The sequence below is a fragment of the Boleophthalmus pectinirostris genome, unplaced genomic scaffold (genome assembly GCF_026225935.1).
Source record: "Boleophthalmus pectinirostris isolate CB_2022bp ecotype Guang Dong unplaced genomic scaffold, ASM2622593v1 HiC_scaffold_4, whole genome shotgun sequence".
Lineage (NCBI taxonomy): Eukaryota > Metazoa > Chordata > Actinopteri > Gobiiformes > Gobiidae > Boleophthalmus > Boleophthalmus pectinirostris.
The window spans coordinates 16854046-16876315 of record NW_026571353.1 but is presented as its reverse complement, the minus strand read 5'-3'; the positions used below and the strand labels follow the sequence as shown (position 1 = coordinate 16876315).

The following is a 22270-nucleotide window of genomic DNA, read 5'->3' as shown; positions in this document are numbered from 1 at the left end:
TTTATTGACATACATGCATATAGTTGATAACCAGTGGTGGAAAGAGCACTGAAAATGTGTACTAATGTAAAGGTAGTTAGTTATATGGCAATAATGTACACAGTTACAAGTACTGATAGAGAGAGACAGACAGACAGACAGACAGATATTTTATTGATTCCGAAGAAAGTTCAGGGACAACAGCCTGTCCCCAAAGGTGCTGCTGCCAGAATTGTACTTAAGTGTGCATGAAAAATACTACTAGCACTAGTTCTACTACTACTAATGTCTATTATTTAAAAAGTAATTAATTACAATTACATAGATGGAATAGAAGATAGAATTTTACTCAAGTTCAGAGTTAAAACTCTACTCAAAAAATGAATTACCACAAAAATCTACTTCATTATAGTAAGAAGAGTAAGTAATAAGTTACTTTCCACCCGTTACTAGCCCGTTCTGGAGCCAAATTCTAAAAACGTAGACCTACATGCTTTTATTTATATGAGATCATTCCAAAAAAAATTTAAACTGGACAGAATAAAATCAGAAAGTAAAGTGGCCTAATCCTAATAATTTCTGTATACATTATCACTGTTCCTACATTATATGGACACAAATGACACGAACACTCTTAAATAATGCCATCTTCTACTTTCTCTCCAGAGTCATTCATGGGCAGGCAGCTCACAACTGATGTACTACTGAGAGTGTGAACAGTGTCCAGAGCTTCATGCTGTCACAATACCACTCCTCCTGCACTGATTTACACCTCCATTTGTCTCAATATTTTACTGGACAGGACATGGCAACACAAGTGGGTGTCTCTCTATAGCCCTTAATTCATAGTACTGACTTTTTCCTCAGATAGACATATGAGTGCGGGGCAGTTCCTTCCCATATTGAGGGTCCTGTCCCATGGCTGCAGTGTTCTCTTTGGGCTTGTCACTCACTTGGGCCATCTCCGAGTCCTGGGTCAGTGTGGGTTAAGTAGCATCTGTCATCTAAAGAAGCACTATTGTGTGGATGCTACCCCGTTTTGGACCATTACCTTCCTTCTGCTAGGCTGGCTCCACACCTTCACAACAACAGGAAAGAAATCTTGGAGGCTAAACTTGACCTGGGCACAGAGGATGAGGAAACGCTCTCTGACATCACTGCAGACTTATTATAAGCCAAAAATAACTGTCTAGTACTGAGAAAACCTGCGGCGCCTCAACATATCTGGGCACAGGGGAGATCAGAAACGCAAACATGTACTGGGAACTTCCTCCGAAAACATCAGATCTGGGAAATGTGATTTCAGTGATGTACTTTTCAGATTTTAATGTGAAATTCCAGGTAAAATAGACTCCAATGTGAGATTTCAACCTTACAACTTTGAGTGAACGGTCATTGAGCGACTTAAAAATAAATTATTCATTTTGAAAGGTATTTCAAGGACTTTACTATTTTGAGATGCATCAGTTCTTTTAGTAAAGAGCAAACAAATAGGTACAGCTAATACAGATTTGAGAACAGGTATGGGCACTGTACTTCTAGGTTATACGGAGGGCATCCTCACCAACCATTGTAGTGCAAACATTTTCATTCCCTTTCATTACAGTGCAACTACTGGTATGTTTTTTTTTTCTTTTTTGGCTCTATTTAAGGAGAGCACATTGTAACAAATCAATTTTAAGTTTGGTGTCCATGACAATCTGCAATTTGAGCATTTTTTTGTTTTGTTTTGTTTTTGAAATTCTGGAGTCTTATTTTATACCATATTTAGCCCTAATTTAAGCCTGATCAACTCCAGTCTGGTGGTATTTAGAAAGCCATATTAGGTGGTACTTTGTGTGGAAAAAACACTTTTTATTATATAGGAATAGTGACATTTAAAAGAGAAAATCTCAAAGTCACCTTATTTAGCAGAGGCTGCTTGGACACTTGTCTGCCATAGAGAGCTGAACAGGAGGTGTGTGGGCGAGCCTGTCCATCTCCTCTTTTAGAAACCACATTATTTGCTTGTTCTGGGGCAGATAGAGCTGGTTTCCTCACAGTGGCCACATGTGACTGTTCCGCTGCAAACAATAAATAGGTGCATATCTCAGCCAACAGACTGTGGCTTTTCCTGCTCTTTAGCGACAATTCCGCTGTTATTGTGAGACGGGACCACAGGTCACCAATAGGTCACCAATAACTTGGACTGATAATAAGATGATATCCTGCCTGCTGCACTATACACTATCATTGATTGATATATTTAAATGAAAAATGAAAAGCAATTCTGCACAAATTTAAAGGGTAATTTATTTGATATTTAGATACAATTATTGACTTTATGGCACACGCAAGACCCACAGAAAGAAGAGGCAGAAAATATACATTCATTACCACATCCCCTGAATTTAAAAGGTTGATTTGAAACAAGGACATTCAGGAAAGAAAAACAGAATGTCAATTTTATAAATAAAGGCAACACTGTTTGGGATAAATTGACTCTTAAAATGTTTTACTGTTGATTTTATAGTTTTTGTTTTGTAGACCGCCACATTCTGAAATGCAAATACGAATTCATTTTTACTGCACTTTAGGTCATATTTACAGTAGAAAATAGGTGACTGTAAATGAAGGCAGCTTTCGCATTATAATGAACACAGTGTACAGACACAACTAAAAGGCAACATTACAGTATGATTGTTCACCTGAGAATATCATCCATTTAAAACGTCACTGCAAAATCTCCTGACAAGTGTCTTATAAGTTGGCAGCCTATGAACTGAATACATGTAAACACACATTAGAAAATCATTCACTCTCTTTGGACTAGCCTAGAAGCCACTGACATGAACTGACAGAAATCATGAACAGAAAATCATCTGCACAGTAAACTAAAAATCAAACTAGTTTACAAACCATCAGACACAGATAACCCCCCCAAGAGAGCAGGCTTGTACAGGAAAAACACATGATTGAAGCAAACGTAAAAAGTGGCACCTCCACATGTCCTGGTTTGAGGCACATAGAATCTCTTGTACAGCCACTACTGTGCACTGTTTCAGGTTTTGGCTGCAGCGTGATCATTTTTGCCTGGTTTCACAATTGCACTTGTTTGAAATATACAAGTTGAAAAATAGGACCTAAAAACTTTCATGCCATTATTTAAACAGTTAGCTCTTGTAGCAAACATCTCTGTGAAGCAAAGGAGGTAGCGTTGACTGATAGCAAAGGTCCAGCGTTTTGAACAGACTTGAACAAAGAGGTCTGAGCATTAAGGCAAAAAGGTGCTGGTGCTGAATGGCATCACTATAAGGCTATACTGAATCTGTAAACACACAAAGTGAAGATAGTTGGGCTGTCTGGTCAACTAGCCCACACCGGTAGAGCCAGATGAGTAAGACAAGTCTCTGGGGCGGGCATGGCGTGGTGTGGTTTGCCTTGTCACCACGGCTGTAGGGGTGTAGCACCATCTGTGGCTGTTTTTCTGTGAGGTGTTTTTTCCTCTGGGGACATCTGTTGGGGGGAGTTGAACGCTGCAATGTATGTGTGAACGTCTCTAAAATAAGTAGGAGTGCAGTTAGGGCGTGTGAGAGGCGGGCTTGTGTGATCGCTGTAAACATTTCGGAAGCAACATCCAGAAATGAGCATGCACAGATCTGCCCAGCTCAGTCACCAAGAAAGCATCCACACCTGGGAGACGACTTGTGCATGTGTGTCACGGGCAGTTTGTGTAGATTTCTATTAAGTGGGATACCTGTCCGGGCATGATTGTCAGAGTTAATAAGATGTGGTGCACTGTGGAGGAGTGATGGGGAGTGATGTGTTGTGGTAGGGAGAGGGGAGGTGGGGTTACAATGGGCCAGGGCGCCAAGAGTGTTAGTAATCTCCTAAATGGAGGCTGTGGCAGGAAAGAACATGAGTATGACATACTCATGCCAAGGAATGCAGCTACACTGCACAACATGTGTACAGTGAGGCAGGTCATGGAAAGACATCTTTGTAACGGGAATGTTTCTGAGATGCAGACAAAACTGGTCCAATGCCTGCCACTGTGGAATGGGAAATCTAACATGAAAAGCCCGTTGCTGTTCCTTTGGAGTAGAAGAATCATCTTCTATCATGATGCAGACTCTTGTTTATTTTAGCCACATAAATCAGAATTTAGAGGACTTTAGGGCAGTCTTGTCAGCTAGGATTGTGTGTGTGTGTGTGTGTGTCTTAAGAAAATCAATTCCTCAGTAGATAGAATGTCTAAGATTGGGTGCAGCTCTGGGATCTGCTCTAGTGATTACAGGTGCAGCAGAGCCCCTCCTCCATGGCCAGAATTAGTTAATCAGGTAAAACGTGGCATCAGAGAAGTTGGTTTAAAATTCCATGGGCTTTCATTCATCGGCAGCACTGGTTCCTCGTACACCACCTCTTCTACGAAGCTGTGGGGGGAAAAAAACAGATTGGGTAGATGCAATTAATATAGAAGATAGGCAGAAGAATAAACGTTTGGTTAGTTGTCAAAATTTTAGGTGAATGACATTTGACAAATATGAAAAAGAAACGTATTTCAGATGTTTACTTTAAGGCAAAAGGCAAAAAATTAAGTTAATATGCACCTTTAATTTCACATAACCTACACAGAAAGATGCAAGTTTTCCTGTGGTTTCCCCACAATGAAGAAAGGCATCACTTAAATTTGACTCTACCCTCAGGCTGATGGCTGCAGAAAGTCAATTAATGTTAGAATCGCAGGGCCCAATCTTATAATAGAACAGTTCAAACTAACCCTGGACCTAAACAGAGGATAAGACACATCTGATGAAATTGTAAAAAGATTCTACCTCACCTACCTTCTCCTCAATCACAGTGCAGGCTTCTTCTGAACCACAGAAACCCATTTGTATGTTAATGAGGAAAAAGACCATTTTAAAACCAACCCCATTTCCCATTTTCCTGTGGCATTCATTTTTCCACCAGTCCACAGTAAACATGAGGAGAACCATCAGGGTGCTGAGGTGGCCACTAGTGAGGACACCTCAGAACACCACATTCAGCGTGTGACCTCTCTGACCCCTACACCCAGGTCCAGGCTGCGTTTGGCTGCTCACCACAGCACTTTGATGGTACCCACATGTTTACTTTCTTCAGTAGAAATGGGAAACACATGGTGAATTGGGCGAGATGGAGAGGGGGAGGCCAAATACAAAATGCTGAATGTTGGGAAGAAGCCAGGAATGTCTGGTACATTTTGGCCAGCCCAGGCCAGATTCTTCCTTTCTTTCCTTGTACAGCCAAAACTTCAAGAATGATATTTAAAGTTGTTCCAAGTACAATTGAACCAAGTTTGTTACAAATACTGAAACTAAACCCATGATTCAAACAGGACTTGTTTTGTTCTGCTTGAATGTTCTGGATTCACATTTGTTTGGACAAAACACCTACATAATTTTTGTGGTGCAGTAGAATACTTTCACATGTATATACATATACATGTATGTCAGACATGAGCAGTTAACAGAAAGTAGTGTGATCAAGCAGATAAAGCATGAGAAGTGTGCAGCAGCCCAGAGAGCAAGAGAGGGGAGAGTGGAGGGAGAACTTACAGCCACACTCAACACTACAGGCCAAGCTACTCCTCTGCTGCCTTTGTGCCCCGCAGACTGCCTTTCTTACGCATCTAGGCAAAATTAGAATGAAAGCAATCACAGAAATAATCATGGTTTGTTACAGCTCAGAGATGTAGAGTTATACTGATTATATAGATTTTTTAAAAGCACAAAGAGTATGAAGATGAGCTCTTGATTTGTTCATTAATGAATGAAATTTTAGCATTTGAGCAACAGCACTTTTCTAATTTCTACTCACCTCATCCAGCTCCTTTTGAGTCTCTGCCTCCATTCGTCTGATGTCATCCATAGTCAGCTCCACCCACTTATCGATCCAGCAAAAGAGCTGGCGGTGAAAGTTTGTGAAGATTCTCTTCTCTTGCTGAAAGACAACATAGACAGTTAAACAATATTATATGTACTGAACTGACTCATTTGTCCCATAATGTAGAGCTGTAAGCACAGACCTCATGAATGAAGTTCTCCACTTTGGTCTGCAAGCCCCACCACTTAAACTTCACCGTCACCAGCTTGTAGGCACACATCTTTGGGCAATTCAGTTCTTTCTGAAATGAGAAACAAATTGGCATTTAGCAGATTTATCATGCAAATTAGAAAAATCACTTAGAAATAAATGGGAATAAGTGAAGATGACTGCAGACTAATACTGGACACTTTTAAATCTTCATATGATAATATATAATACTTTTGGGGAAGCAGCATGATGAAATAATTATCACTATGAAAAAATGACACACTTTAAATTGCAATGTGTTTTTGAAAGTGAAAGGCAGCTTGCTCTGAGCACTGCTTAGAAGAGGAGAGGGTTGAGGTGGTGGCAAAGTGTATCTAAACTCTACATGAAGAGCCCATTTGGCAGCCTCCGCCCCAACAGCGACACGCTTCCCAAAAGGAAAGCCTTTGTGGCCGCGGAGGCAGAAGAAACAGCTCCTGTAAAGTGAGAAGGGTGCAGCGCAGCAAAGCTGCTTACATTATTAACAGCGAGGCCCTGCTCGCCCTCCGAGAACACCTGTTTAATTAATCACTTGATTCTGGCTCGGCATTCTCCAGAAATGCCACAGACCCGCCTCAATCACCCTCATCCCACCGCCGTTTGATGCTGCGATCATGGAAGTGCGGCAGAGGAAACGAGACGCAGTTCTAAATTTGCAGTGGGTTTAGAAAAGTTGTCATCGCTAAAGGAGAACTTCACATGAAACGGATTTGACATCAAAACACTTACGGTGACATTTCTTCTCTGCCTCTATGTGCCCCACTCAAAGGAGCACAAGTTTTCAGAAATACAAAGGGTACTGATATGCGAGCATGTGTGCATGCAGAGATAGACAAGAGTTTTATTGCTCTGAGAAGCTGGCAGAAATTGTGCCTCTGTTGTCACATAACTACTTTTTTCACCTTTTCAAAACAGTCTTTTTCCATGTCCACAGCGGACGAGAAAGTGATCTAATTAAAAACACAAAATGCAAAGTTGTGCTTCTTTATTCAGAGTTTTTAAAAGCTGCCTTTGTTCTTTCAAATTCTTTCAATGTTTTGAAGCAGAGGAAACTTTCCTGTGGTGAACTTTGAGGGCTCCACCACAAAAATAAAATGCTCCATGTTTCTAGACGGAGCAGGACCTACTTCTGAAGCTTCAGGTTAAAATTGGTTTACACAGAAAAGTAATACAATTTATGTCCGTGGCTTATTATTGGCATTTTCTTTGTATTACATATGTGAACCACTCCCAGTGTATTCTACATAAAAATAGTTCAAAGTTCAATAGAGGTCTTATGTTTTTTCATTGATAAATCAACACACATGGAATAGACACAAATTAATTTGAGGTTTCATGAGCTCTCAGTCAGTACCTTCCAGTTGGGTCCAAGCGGTCCTCTGCCAGTCTTCACTGACTTGAATATGGCCGGGTCCTCATCAGCTTTATAATCCTACAAGAATAAAACAGGAGTGTGTACAACTGTATTCCAGTGGGATTGTGCCATCGCTAACATTTGGAGTTTAACTCCCCTTAAGATTTAATACATCCTATTATATAGAAGGCTATCATGTAGTCTGCACCTGATTTTTAACAGTTATACCTCGCCATGGTAACTTGTATATTCCACACAAAAGGAGGAAGTATTTGAATATAAAAAAAAAGAGAGGGGAAAAAAAACAGCAATACAAATAAATCAAATGACTTTCAAATTATCAACAGCTCAAGGGCCCAGCAATTTTAAATAAATCATGATGTGCCTGCAGCTAAAAGCTACTTTTCAGGGCTATTGGACAACAGGAGGGGGTCTGGTGCGTAGCTGGAGAGAGAACACCACCTCTACATACAAAGCACACACAATTATTTGCAGTTTTAATGCAGAAAGCTCCATCACTGTAACAATCGGCTGCAGCGCACTAATGAGCTCTGTGAGTGCTGGGAAGACGAAGCGCACCTCTCCTTTGGTAAGATGAGTCTGTGTGTGTGTGTGTGTGTGTGTATGCGTTTGGTTGGTTCCGGCGTAAGCAGCAGTGTGCGCCTTAATTACACTAACAAACTCATGTGTGCTGGCGGTCCGCCCCAGGCCCTGCAGCCATGCCTCAGGCTCAGGGCTGATAGGGCCCTCAGACACAACACACACGTCCGCCTCGTTAGCCCCACCGCAAACAAACACACACACACACACGCATACAGGCACACACACAGTTGCTGCAGCCAAATGAGGCAATGTGATGTCGAATAACAGCAATCATGTGTAAGCCCTTCAAATAAGACTTCAATGATTCAAAGAGGAAAACTTGGAATATTGCAACTTGTATATAAATATATTACAGAGGCAACTTTAGGAATCCAATCAGAGATGGTAAACAAACATTTCAAAGACTTTTTGTGTGTATTGGCTTATACACTGTTACATGTATAACATCAAATGTCAAGCAGTTTTCAATTAAAAATGAATTAACTGCAATCACAATGGGAAAATTACATTTACTCCTCGGAGGACCATGAGCTAGTGCACTCCTTGTGCCAGTGCCACATCAGAATAAATTGTTAGCATAAAATATGTTTAAAAATTAATCAATAAAAATAATTGATCTGGCATAAAATTACACCATATCAAAAGAAAACTGGTATCTTGACAAAAATTAAATAAAAAATCTCAGCCATAATACAAACTTTAAAGCTGTTAAGGTTTGTTCTGAAGGTTTGTTCAGAAGTAAGAATATCTCAAAGTCCACACTGTCCCAATGAAAGGGCACATTATTTTCACATTTCCTTTAAACTTTTAGACAGGTTTGACAGCCATCTGACTTCTTTCTAATATGCACTGATGAATTTAGGTTTTTAGCCTATGACATAATAATATTGAGATCTTTTTGTGTGCAGTCAATACTTACGGCAGTAGACACCTGTGATCTGTCTGCAATGTCAATGGGCACAACCACTCTGGACGCCAGTGTCTCCTTGTCCAGTTTGTGCACCTGCAAGTGAAGAGACCAGTTACACCACGTTCAGTCCTGCTAGTATGGGGACGATGGGAAAAACTGATATATGGAAAAATGCAGATGCTTACATTTTCTTGCACACCAAGGTCTGGTTTGTGCCATGTTACAATTTCTAAGTGGAAATTTTCTTTCATATAGTCATTCTAAAACAAGAAGAAAAACTTTGTAACTTGAACATAGATTTGCAAAATATTACAAAATAGATCAAAAGAATTAAGCTTACTGTAACGACTGGATAAAGGATGGAATGAAAAAACAAATATATTAGTACGTTTGGAAAGCCACATTGTTTTATATGAACACACAATGTTTTGTTACTGTACACTACACAGTAGACACTCACCTGTTCTGCAGTAGGGGTAGGCGTTCCAGGCTTCTTCATGAAAAACAAGGGAGCCTTCAGGAGCTATGAGCCTCACAAAACTGGGGACTTTACTGAGAGGGTAAAACACAAAGATTCAAGTCACAACTTACTACCAATACAACATTACCCTCTAGTGGTAGCATGGAGAAATCACAATTGGAAGAAAATGAATTGCCTTACCTTTGTAAATGATATTTTTTGAGTGTATACTGTCCTTTTTGGCCATCTTTTTCATAAGGCTCATTCTTAAGCACCTCAATCCCTTCTCCTCCACCGGTTTCATTTTTACTTGCTTCAGCCACTGAGAACAACTGGCCAACTTGATACTGAAAGAAAAGTAGCACAAGACACACATTGCTAGAGATAAACCCATGGTAAAGAACATAAAAACTGATCCAGCTTTTTCAGTCCTGATACCAGTTTTGACACTATAGCTTTATGTATCTGAGGTTACCCAATATCCACTAATACAAATGCAGAGACTTAAACTATTTCTTTAAAACATAAATAAAGACAGAACTGATCCAAATGTGTTACGTAGCTGTCATTTATCCCTCAAGTAATGGCAAAACAACTTTGTATAAATAAAAGAAACAGATATACAATTTTCAGAATCAGCACAGATACCGTACAACTATCGGATTGGTGCACCCCTAGAGACCAGTGTCTGTAAAAAATATATATATATTATTGAATTTTTTCTAATCATCACTATCATTTTCTCTAACAAAATCAGTATCATTTTCACGATCAAAATGATAGTAACATTGGATGCACTCAAAGATCCTCCACTTGTGTGATTGGATCAGTATGACGGTGAATGATCAGTTGGATAAGACCAGTACGCAAGAGACCGTGAGAAACTGTCTAACTAATCCATTTATTTTTAAAGAGATGTATGCAATTGCTAATTGACACTGGAGACAGAATTCTAGTGTATTTTATTATTCAGATGAAAAAAAACAAACAAAACAAAACAGTTAAACACACACTGAGGTAACAACTCAAAAGTGAGTTCAATGTGCTTAATAATACAGTACTCAAACAGTACTCACCTCCTCAACACTACAGGGTAAAATGACACGGCTGCAAAAAGAACACGGAGAAGTTGTGAAATTTTAACATGAATATGACAAAGAGTTAAACACACTATTAACTATTACTACCATTATTAATTAACACTTTTATTCTGATACATAGTGAAAGAAATTGTACATTTTCTTTGAGAATAGATAATGCAAATGCTTAGTGAGAATAGGCTTAATGACATAAAATGAGCCCTTTGAGGCTTGGCCATTGCATCATAAACAAACCCTGTGTTCATCACTGACCACTAACCACACAGGGCTTAGGCACCTGCGGCAGAGGAACCTAGAGCTGCATGCATTCGTCACATGCACTTGAGTCTCTTTTTAAGAACATCTCTTTGGATCAAACAGATGGAAAAATGTGACATTTTTTGTGACATTTTACCCAACACTTTATAATATCAGTCTAAATGCCACAGCAGAGTTTGATCTGAATCTTTTGACTAAAGATATAAGAAGGATATGAAAGGAAATAAGCTTCTTTGCTCTCAGTCAAATAATCAAAATAAATCCTTAACAATTGTTAATATAAAACTTTTGCCTTATTCACTGGCTAAAATAAGATAGTACCAAAATCTATTCCATGACATCTCTCTAACAAAACCTTCTTTACTGAAGACTTCTTAGAACATATTACAAATTTAGGGTGATTGTATTATTCTGTGTAGTGTAAACAATTGAAACATCATAAGCCACTCCGTTCAAATAGGATTACATTGCCCGAGGCCATAGAGAACCAAGATCGCCATTCAACAGGTAGTCAAGCCAGGATTAAGTTTAGTTTAAGCGTGCTAACAATGTTTAAATTCTTCATAGCAACTCTGCACATCTGTTTATGTAATCCAAATTAAAGCACTGAGTCACCGAGTTAGCATTTAGCTCTGCCTGCCCATGTAATGTTTCAGCTACAACCAGGAAGGGATTGCTTTTGTGAATGAAAGAAATACTACAACAGCTACATGTTTCTATACAGGAACAATTACTTTATAGTCTAAGTATAACCAACAGATGTTTTGTCTGTTGTAAAGTGTCGCAAAAGGTTAGTAATCGACACACACTATCCTAGGGTCAACGTTAGCTACACAAACTGCTAATATGACTTAGCCGCTATGTGATTTCATAGATCGGGATAACATTTTAAGATGGGGTTAGCTGGAGAAAGCTGAACAACGTCATGAATGTCCCGTATTGAAAATGTTCAGAACCCAAGTACTCATTCTGTTTATTTCAGTAAAATGTGGACAGCTGTCATAATAATGGTGTGAAAAGCGCCGGTAGGCCACAGCAGTTTGAGCAATCCCACCCTTTCCTCCCTCGTGTGTCTAACGGTGCACCCGAGCACCTCTTTGTATTCCGCTTTTTGAGAAAAACACGAAAACCTTTTAACAGCACATCAAACAATATGCCAAATAGATGACAAATGATCGGTTATAAGAAGTAGTGCACTTACTATTCCTTGATGAGGACCATCGTTGCTCAGTGCAGAGTCGACTCCAGTCCACGGCACTTCCCAGAGACCGAGCTGCTTATCGAGGCTCACGTCACTACACCTCCCCTACACCTCCCCTACACCTCCCCTACACCCCCCTGCCACCTCCCTACACCTCCCCTACACCTCCCTACACCTCCCCTACACCTCCCCCTACACCTCCCCTACACCCCCTACACCCCCCTACACCTCCCTACACCCCCCTACACCTCCCCTACACCCCCCTACACCTCCCCTACACCTCCACTACACCCCCCCTACACCTCCCCTAGCGCCGCGGGACCCCACTCACAACAGGCAGTAGCACTACTCAAAAGGAATAATCCGGCCTCTTTAAAATTGACTGCATACAGTCGTCTATATGAGATTATTAGAGGAATGAAAGAAAACAAACTAAACTTTGTATAAAATGTAAACAAATGATTGGGCAAATTTATAGTAATATATCACATTTGGTCAAATTATTTTTTATATTTCATTTCCCCCCAACTAGGCTATTAAAGACAAAGTGAAGTAACATGAATTGACTGACGTCAGAAATGTCCATCCATCCATCCATTTTCGTCCGCTTATCCGGGGCCGGGTCGCGGGGGCAGCCGCCTAAGCAGGGACTCCCAGACTTCCTTCACCCCAGACACGTCCTCCAGCTCCTCCGGGGGGACCCCGAGGCGTTCCCAGGCCAGCCGAGAGACATAGTCCCTCCAGCGTGTCCTGGGTCTTCCCCGGGGCCTCCTCCCGGCGGGACATGCCCGGAACACCTCCCAAGGGAGGTGCCCAGGAGGCATCCGGAACAGATGCCCGAGCCACCTCAACTGGCTCCTCTCGACGTGGAGGAGCAGCGGCTCTACTCCGAGCTCCTCCCGTGTGACTGAGCTCCTCACCCTATCTCTAAGGGAGCGCCCAGCCACCCTGCGGAGGAAACTCATTTCGAGCGCTTGTATCCGCGATCTCGTCCTTTCGGTCACTACCCAGAGCTCATGACCATAGGTCAGAAATGTCATGGTCATAAATTGAGAGGCTATGGTAATTAATGAGAATGGATAGGATTACCAATGAGTAGTCTACATCTGAGGCCCCACATATTTTAAAGAAATTGTCAGGCGAAATGAGATTTGTGTTTGTAAAATTAGGCCTAATGTATATTCAGGATGCCACTTACAGCAGTGAAATGAAAGCTATCAAAACCTGAAAGGCACCACCTAAAGAGTCAACTAAACAAACAAGCAAACATGATTTTTATTGAAACAGTTTACTGGTAAACAACAGATGGTTGTAATGAAACTTCCATTTAACTCTAAAAAAACATGGGCAAAAAACTTATACATTATACTTAACAGTGATTAGCAAGATAATCCATGCTTCAAAGCAGACACGCAATTCACAAAGAAACCAGGCAAAATGCCTGTTTGATTTCAATATAAAATATGAATTATCCCCCCACTATTGAATTTACAGGGTGCAGGTTTGCTTATTTTTTATATTATAAAAACGCTTATTACTGATTGTGAAACACTGTAATTAATTTACAAAACAAAATATTTTTATATTAATAATAATAACAAACAATAATAGCAATTACAATAAAATTTAAAAACAACATAACATAAAGGAAACCAGTCAGAGTTGTTGCATCTTGGCCCACACAAACAGCAAAGATTTTCTGTGAAAATACCAAATGGCATTTACATTTACCTGACACACAGTTATAACACAAACACAGTATCAGGTCATTGAGTATTTCTCATTGCCATTTACAGTGTTACGGGCACAAAGAAAACACACTCTGGAAAGCATTCATGTGCCTATGCAGGGTCATGCTCAATGACCAGCAAATCCTTCATGGACCAAACCAAATCCTCCTGCTCCTGCTTAAGTCATTCATAAAAGCATAGGACCATTTCAAAAGTTCAGCATTTAGAAGAAGGGAAAAATCTTCCAGGTGACAGGAACTTGTATCCATTACCAGCAGGTAGTCGAAATGAGCGAGCCCCAGGGCTACTGCTAGTTGAAATAGTGGGAGAGGGGGATACTTTTCTAGGGTTGGAGCAGTGTCCATTGGAAGAGTTTTTGTTGCTCCCTTCTAAATCTCGCAGCTCCAGGCTGTCGGATGTCTCGCTGGGCGAGCAGTGGCGTGGGGACAGGTTTAGGAGGTTGAGTACATCTCGACTGGCAGATGTCAGGGGTCCAGACGCACTGTGCACAGCTCTGAGAGGACCCAGAGGTTGCTGCTGGCCTGAAGCATTTGTCCAAAAGGTTTTTAGATTGTGTATAGCCTGAACTTTCTCATCAATGACTCCTCTTCTTAGTCGATCCAAGTCTGGGGCATCTGCGGATGTGGAGCATGCCGACCCTGTGGAGGAGTAGGACAGAGCCGGGGACGGAGCACTGCCAGCTGGAGACTGGTGACCAGAACTGGGGGAGATGTTACTAGGGGAACGAGAGATGTGACCACTATAAGGGGAGCTTGGATATTTTAGTTTGAATTGTGCACTACTGTCCAATGTGGGTGATGGATGACTGCCCTCCTTTTGAGAAGACTCAGAGACAGCAGGGCTGTTATAGCCAGAGCTTATCTTTTGTAGGGAGGAGGAACGGGAGGGAGGTTTTGGCCTGGGAGATGAGTGAGCACGACCACTCGCACTACTGTTTGGACGGCTGAAAGCACTAGTTTCAGAAGAGCGGAAGGCGCTGCTGCGTGCTGCAGTTACTCCTGATGTCGCACCCTCTGGCCTGACCCGCTGGAGGCTCCCCACTGCCCTGAGGTGGGTGTGGGTTTCCTCTAAAATCTTCTGGGCCAGTTCCTGAGGATCTAAAGGGACAGCCTTTTCTTCCTGAGACTTGACAGTGCTGTCAGTCTCAGTGCTAGACTGGTCTGACTCCCCTGTATCAGAGGTGTTCGCTTTGCTCACCTTCTGGAAGGGGGAGTTTGGGCTGGGCACGAGGCTGGTCTTTACAGGGGATGTGGGGGTGCTCACACTACCTCTGGATGACACTGACACAGTATAGCCCCGCCCAGCTCCGCTGGAGGCACTTAGCCCACGGCCCCCTCTGTGGCGCTGGCTGTGCCCTGGTGGCAATGGCAGAGAGTCGCAGTGGCTTCCCAGAGGTTCACTGCTAATAATAGAGAAGCCTTCATACTCCTCCTCGTCTCCTCGGGCTCCAGCTACAGAGGCGGCTGCCCCATGAGGAGAGGAGCGACTCCGAGGGATGTGATGCTTGTGGGCAGAATAATATGCTGTGGCACCACCACGCTGCCGATGTGCAAGAAAGTCACAGTCTGATTTGGAAGCAAAGCTCATAGAAGATGCAACAGAGCTGAGGCTATACACAGAAATGGCATCTGAGGCCTGACTGTCCAGGCAACTCGGAGAAAATGGGAGGCTGGAATATCCCAATGGCAAAGGATTGGACACAGACTGAGCTGAGGCCAGAGACTCCAGGGAAGACGAGCTGTCCAAACTCAAGCGCTTAGGTAATTCAGTGGAGTCTACAGCAAGAGACAGAGAAAATATTCAGATTTCATGCACAGTAGTCTAGCACTATATGTAGCATTATGAATAAACACAACCCAAAAACTGCAAGTACACACCAAAGAGAGCCAGCAGAGACTGGAGAGCAAAGTGCAAGGTGCGGCGGTTGGCTAATTTGCCTGTCTTCAAGATGACTTCTTCTTGGCCTACCTCACATAAGTCAAATCCTGAACAACAAGACAAGAGGAGGAACAAGACACTATAATTATTAACAAGTTAAAATTGACTATGTTACAAGTATGGTGACCTACCAAGAGCAGCAAGAAATTCATGACATCCTGGAAGTCTCCATAGCTGCACACTAATGGACACTTGAATGGGTAAGAGGGAGAAATCCTGCTCCTTTTCCCCAGTCTGAAGTTGAACCAGCACTTGGTGGAGCTAAAGAGCAGAAGAGCAGGAAGAATCAGACAAACTGCTCACTGCTTCAAAATGTAAAATTTGTATTATTATAAACAGATACATTTTAATTATCCAGACAAAAATATTTTCTGGACTAGTTGAGTTTGGAAGGAGGTGGGGTTTCAGAGTGGCCTCAGAGCACACTTGATACATTGTGTGGGGATTTTATGACTGGAAACAAAGAAATCTCTGTCACAGTGATGTAACAGCTAAGAATGTAAAAGCAGGTTCTAGTCATTACTAAGTACTGCTCAACAGAGGCTACTTTTACGTCATACTTTCCCTCTAACCTCCAATGAACCCTAGTTTGACTAATCCTAGATATGAGAAAGTAGTAGCAGCAGAAATAAAGACATACAATAATAACCAAAAAAAGAACAGAAGAACAACATGAGCCAGCTAATTTCTAGAATATGATTCATACGTGTTAATGGTACAGCAAGTTAAACATTAGTTAGAGAGAGGTTTGTGAAAGCACACTTACCATTGCCACCATATTTTTAACAGCCTTTAGAGTTCACATTGGGAGCAGGAAATGAGAAAAGGACTTTAATTACATGCATACAGATCATTCCCTACAAATAAATGGTTCAATCCAGACATGATCCAACTAACAATAAAGCATAACGGACATTGTGAAACTCAACACTTGTAAGTCACATGCCATGTGTAGCTGGGGATAAACTTCAGAAGCATTATTTTCATCTAATATCACGAGTTAGTGTTAAAGAGATCAACAGAAACATTGTGGCAAGGATTTACTAAGTGCTTGCAAACAAAACGTGACGACATGAGCATTACAGAGCACATGTTTGTTGGTATAATCTTCTGATGTAAAATACTGTGAGTGAAAGTGTTGTAGATGTATATGTGACATTTAAATTGGGGTTGAAAAGACCTACCCGGTTAATTAGCTGCTCTCCAGCCTCTGATGCTGTTATGAGTTTACACAAAGCTTGCAGAGCTGGGGGTGGTAGCCCTGCAGGCAAAAGTTACAAGAAAAGTAAACAACACTGATTTGTGAAAAGTATGCATAACATGGTAGTGACAAAGTTGGTGTAGAGCAGCTGTCACATGCACTTACCTAGTAGTGACTGTAATGTGTTACTGCACTGCTGAAGCCTGTCTCCTGGGTCAGCGGTGGGGAAGAAGACTGCTGCAGGGAAACCAGTGCCTGCTGAGTCAAGACGGAAGCCTACAGCTGTCAACAGAGACTGCCATCCAGGGACACCCCCCACCTTGTTCTCCACACTCTGCTGTGATGTGTACATCGAGTTACGCTGGCCATTCTGTATCCTCTGAAGAGATTTTTCCACCTATAGTGGCACAGAAAATAATAGTTTCAAGGTGGATGTTACATTTTTGGTGTCTGTATGCACTGGTCACAGCATCTCACCAAATGCAGTAAAACTCTTAGTGCATCTCGTGCTCGATCAGGATACTGCAGAATTTCTGCTAAAGCTTGGCCAATCAGAGAAGATGGGCTGTTGAGCTTCACATCATTTCCAATGAGCATATACCCTAAACAGTTCAAAATATCATCAATAATTGAACAGGCTTCCAGTTTGTGTTTTGTAGTTGCAGTCACACCACATATTGAATAATCTATCATATTTGCAAAGATTTATGTATCTTCTATACAGAGAATATCCATACAGAGTAAGTGTGTCATAAATGTAACTGACCTGCCCAATTAGAGGGGTGTGAATACTGCTTGCTACTTTGGACAGTCTTCATGGCATCTGCCAGAGCAGCACTCGCCTTGGTCCCGTTAAGAAGGGCAGTGTAGAAAGCATGGACAAATACTTTAGAGGCTGCAACAGGCACAGGCCACAGAGAGACAAGCACACACTGAGCTCCAGCTGCCAGGAAGGCCCTGGTCAGTCCAACCACACCATCTGCAGTCACTTTACAGCTAGACTCCTGGTAAGACCTGGAGAACCCCACACAATCACAAACAGTGTACCAGCATTAGTAAGTAGCAATGTTATCTCATGACAGTAAACATGTGTATGCATATTTATTATTAAGTGTTAAAATAGCTAAATTAGGCATATACAAAATTATGTACAACAAACACTTACCCGAGCACCACAAGCTTGACAGGCAGTCTTAGGTTTAAGATGTCAGCTGCAGTGAGCAGGAACTCCTGAAGAGGTGGACTGTCACAAATACTCTCCACGTCACTGCTGTCATCTTGCAGAGTCTCTGGGATGGTGTACCCACTTCCAACAGAGCCTTTTCTACCTCTGCTACTGCTGCCTCTCCTGCCACCTGCTCCTCTTCCAATCGTCCCAACATTCCCACTCGCACCAGATGAAACACTTTCTGGATTTGGGGTTAGTACCAATGCTGCTAATTTCCAAGAGATATGAGTAGCAAAGTGGGCACACTCAGCCTGGGTGAGAGCACTCATGACCCTCTCTTTGGTGGCAGAGGAACCAGCCAGAGGATGGCAGCCAAGCAGCTCTGCTACCATCAGAGCCTCTTCTTCTGCAGAAGGCATGGGTCCCCACAACCAGCGATCCATCACAGGAGAAGGGAGCCTTGGGTTTCCCACTACTGCAGCCATAGATACACCTCCACAAGGAGCTGATCCAAGACGCCGACAGTGAGACTAGACACACAAGACAAGACATGTTAGACAATCACAAATATGCAAAACTACGTACAATGATTTTGTTATGCAATTAATTTTGTTACACAATTACATTTGTTTCTAACCTTTAAGCTTGTTCCAAGGCCATGGATAGAGGGAACAGCTATAAGGCTAAAGCGCTCATATAGGTATTCATTAGAAGAACTTCCTTTGAGCAGAGCAAAAGGAATGAGATAAAGCTCTCCCTCAAGCACCATCACCAACTGCCGATGTCTGCCAACGGGCCCACTTGAGTGCATCAAGCCCTGACCAGCCAAAATAGACCAGATTAGACACTTCATGTATACCTCCAGTAGATGGAAATCTATTTCTTCTAATTGAATTTGTTTTCTCCCATACAGTTGGGTGAACATAGGCAACCAATGACCCATGCACACAGTACTCACCCCCTCCATAGGTGCGATGAGTAAATCATAAAGAGCTCTGAGAGGAGGCTTGCTTAGATTGCTGGCACGACGTGGCAGGGTTGAGCTGCCATCTTTGGTGGGAGACATGGTGTTACTGAACAGGCTGGTCATACTTTGACAACTTCTGTTAAAAAAGAAAAAAAAAACTGTATCAAGATTGTGCATATACATAATTTCTACTTGAGATATTGTAGATGAGTTGACATATACATATAAGAATGCATTTATTTTAAATGACAGAAAAGAACATTTAACAAATAGCCTATTTGTTTTACATTGCTGTCATTATACAAATGATATGAATATACAGGCACCCAAAATTTTTATCTGAAGCAACATATTTATGTGAAAACAGACTGATTTGTCAAAATTGGCACTAAAACTACACTACAGGTAACATAGACACAAGCTATACATAATGTGTTCCACCAGATGGCAGTATTGCATTTTGTAAACTGCAGTAATATTCTCAGCCACTACAACATTCAGGAGCGTTATTAAGAATATAGCAAAGCAAGGGCGACATTTTAATGGCATTCCTTAAAAGATCTACATCTTCCTGCAAATCACAAGCCCCTGAAAAATGACAAATGCTAAATTGGCCTCAGGGGTAAAGCCTATGGTGCTGTGGGGACACAGAGTTCAAGTTTCTGGCTACTATGCTCACAACGCTCCATCTGTTCCAGCAGCCAGAGTGGTCTTCCGGGCTCAAGCCAACAGACATCTATCCTGCCCCTCTGCAAGCCCCAGGCCACTGGCTTCCCTCCAGTCCCCCAACACTCCCAGTCTCTCCCTGGCCTGACATGGGTCGCTTTGGGAAAACAACCATCAATTGTTAAGATGACAGGAAGATGGAGAAAAGAACTGTGTCAAGTGCAAAGGAAACAATCCAAAGAAAGGATGAGAGACACTGGGGCACAAGGTGAAGATTGAATTTAGTGGCTGTCTGTAGTGATTTGTTCGACGTAAATGTTACAATAGTGAAGAGTCTCTACTATGCTAATCTCCAACCTGTGTTTTACCAACTGGAGATAATGATGCCTAATTAACTACAAAATGTAAGTCAGCATAGCATGCTGTGCAAATCCTTAGTGACAAATACATCTCCCTCAATCTGATTATGTTGTCAATATAACAAATATTATTCAATTACCACAGGATTAGAAGATGAGGTAACTTCTATTATCACCTTTTAATCCCTTTAAGAAACAGTTTTGTAGAATATATCACTGCAATTAGAGCATTTGCTTGTAATAACTCTCAATTACAGACCAAGAATTTGACCTCTTTGGTCTCATGTTCTGAAATGTGTGGCAGTTATTAAGTAATTGATTGAAGTCTCGTGAGCACAGTTTATGCTCCTGGTTGTGTTTAGATGTACACTATGGACTGAAGCTTGATTTTTTTCAACTGCACATTACTTATGAATATCAAAAAAAAAAAAATCTAAAAAATATTCATCCCTAGCTTTAGACTGTTTTATTCACTGGTCACCACAGCAAAATATCTATGGGTGTTTAGGCAAGGACACTTTCTATAGGTAGCAACAAGCCACATAGTGAGACTGATTATACACCCAAAAGAGGACTCACAACTACATAGTTCTGCAGCATAACCAGAGCAAAAATATTAATTGCACAAATATAAATATATGTAAATCTGAGAATTGTCTTGAATAGTTATAAAATGCAGAATGCCCCAAAGCCGCCTTAGTCCAAAAAGAGCTCTAATGGGGGACATGCTGAGTGTTGACATAAAAACCCTGAAATATTTTAAAATCTTCTATGTTGCCTTTACATATAGAAAGTCGATACCCTATTAACCACTTACCATGAGAAAAATTTTAAAGTTTTAAATCCCAAAAGAATGAGCGGATTATTACCGGCAGCCCATTAAAGAGGCTTAATGAGCACCAAGACACAATTAAATCTGGAATTACCCTCTCATCAAAGAACAGCTCAACTGTGGACGAGGACAAGGAAATCTGACCCTAGCACATACAGAATAAATGAACGTACATACGCAATCAGAAATATATTAATCATGATCTTCTATAATAACATTTAATATTATTTTGGAATAACTGAAAAATGCCTGACATCTTGCCATAAACACGCACAGTGAATCTGCACAACTATCACAGCACACAGACAAAAGCCCCATTGGAGAAGGCATTTGATAAGGGCTTTAGCAGCTTGGCTCTGTTTAATAAGGGGGATTCGCATGCAGCCTTGGCACTGGCTAAACAAAGGGAAAATCTCCTTGCACAGATGAACCACAACACTATGAATGCCATATTTATGTATATGCATGTATTGGTTTTTAAAATTGTGCTGTGTGTCTCTTGCATGTTTGTCTTTGTGATGTTGGACAATTAAGTCTATATTTACCTGTTGAACAAGTTGTTTCTGGACACCATGCGAAGAAAGCCAGTTGGATCGGTCACAGAATTAAGTTTGTTGTTTAGCTCCTCAAACTGTTGGTCCAATAAATCTCCAGCTTCACTTTCAGTTTCACTACTTGAACACCCTCTAAGGAAAAATACGAGAAAAAAAAAACAAGAAGGGAGTGAGAGACAAGAAATGCTGGCAAGAAAAAAGAAAAGGAAACAGACAATAGACAGACTTACAATGTTTTACAGTGGATAAAATACAGCTTTGCTCATAATGCAAAAAGGCACACTGTTCAACCCACACTCGCTTGGCCTATTTTCCCCAAATTGGTAAGATTACTTTAAAAGTCTATTCAAGGCTGTGATGATATAAGAAGAAAGTCAGCCACCCCCACCAAATAACACAGTCACAGAACCAAACACTCCAAAGCACATTTTGTATTTGAAAATAAAATACTGGCACATTATTATGCAATAAATAAAAAAATATACAACAGTATGACAAAAAAAACAAAACAAGAAGCAATCTGAGAGAAAGACATACTACCAATGTTATTTGAAAATACTGATATGATTTTTCAAATGTCTCATTTATCCACCATTCATAGGTAAAACAATATGCTATAAAATCCTTGTGAGGTTAGTGGCACATTTGGTGTAAGTAGTCTGAAACGGTTATCCACATAAAATGTATCATCTTGAAAAAAAACCCAAATAAACAAAGACAATTTAATACTAGTTTCTGTATTCTTCATGCCTTACTAAACTCACAAGATGCAATCTCTCTGTCACAATTCTTCCTGTGAATAGGCAGAGTACTTGCTTAATGCTAGTCCTTTTTTCTAAACTCCCCTCTCAGTGTAAAATATACATTAAAAAGAAT

General features: G+C 41.1%; 2 protein-coding genes across 5 annotated transcripts in view; both read right to left on the bottom strand.

Moving 5' to 3' along the window:
• Positions 1 to 2253: 2253 nt before the first annotated feature.
• Positions 2254 to 12074, bottom strand: LOC110169773 (phosphatidylinositol transfer protein beta isoform-like). Of its 2 annotated transcripts, XM_020935348.2 has the most exons (12): positions 11959 to 12074; positions 10476 to 10506; positions 9601 to 9746; positions 9400 to 9491; positions 9280 to 9287; positions 9125 to 9199; positions 8949 to 9032; positions 7427 to 7504; positions 6026 to 6124; positions 5818 to 5940; positions 5556 to 5629; positions 2254 to 4391 (listed from the first exon to the last, which is right to left on the bottom strand). In XM_020935348.2, exons 1-11 carry the CDS (start codon positions 11976 to 11978, stop codon positions 5582 to 5584), a joined length of 804 nt encoding a protein of 267 aa, XP_020791007.1. In that variant the 5' UTR covers positions 11979 to 12074; the 3' UTR covers positions 2254 to 4391; positions 5556 to 5581. The 2 variants fall into 2 exon arrangements, with proteins under 2 accessions (XP_020791007.1, XP_020791006.1); XM_020935347.2 differs by lacking the exon at positions 5556 to 5629.
• A 1156-nt stretch (positions 12075 to 13230) lies between these two features.
• LOC110169789 (tetratricopeptide repeat protein 28) overlaps positions 13231 to 22270 on the bottom strand; it is a 127258-nt gene continuing 118218 nt past the window's right edge. For 2 of the 3 annotated variants that reach the window (XM_055161652.1, XM_055161654.1), the window contains 12 exons: positions 21386 to 21526; positions 18975 to 19119; positions 18654 to 18833; positions 18014 to 18546; positions 17615 to 17862; positions 17326 to 17450; positions 17014 to 17245; positions 16832 to 16908; positions 16414 to 16437; positions 15779 to 15908; positions 15587 to 15694; positions 13231 to 15484 (listed from right to left, as the gene is read on the bottom strand). In XM_055161652.1, coding sequence (XP_055017627.1) covers positions 13905 to 15484; positions 15587 to 15694; positions 15779 to 15908; positions 16414 to 16437; positions 16832 to 16908; positions 17014 to 17245; positions 17326 to 17450; positions 17615 to 17862; positions 18014 to 18546; positions 18654 to 18833; positions 18975 to 19119; positions 21386 to 21526 — 3523 coding nt within the window. In that variant the 3' untranslated portion in view covers positions 13231 to 13904. The remainder of the gene's footprint in view (positions 15485 to 15586; positions 15695 to 15778; positions 15909 to 16413; positions 16438 to 16831; positions 16909 to 17013; positions 17246 to 17325; positions 17451 to 17614; positions 17863 to 18013; positions 18547 to 18653; positions 18834 to 18974; positions 19120 to 21385; positions 21527 to 22270) is intronic. The other variant, XM_055161653.1, reaches the window with a different exon arrangement.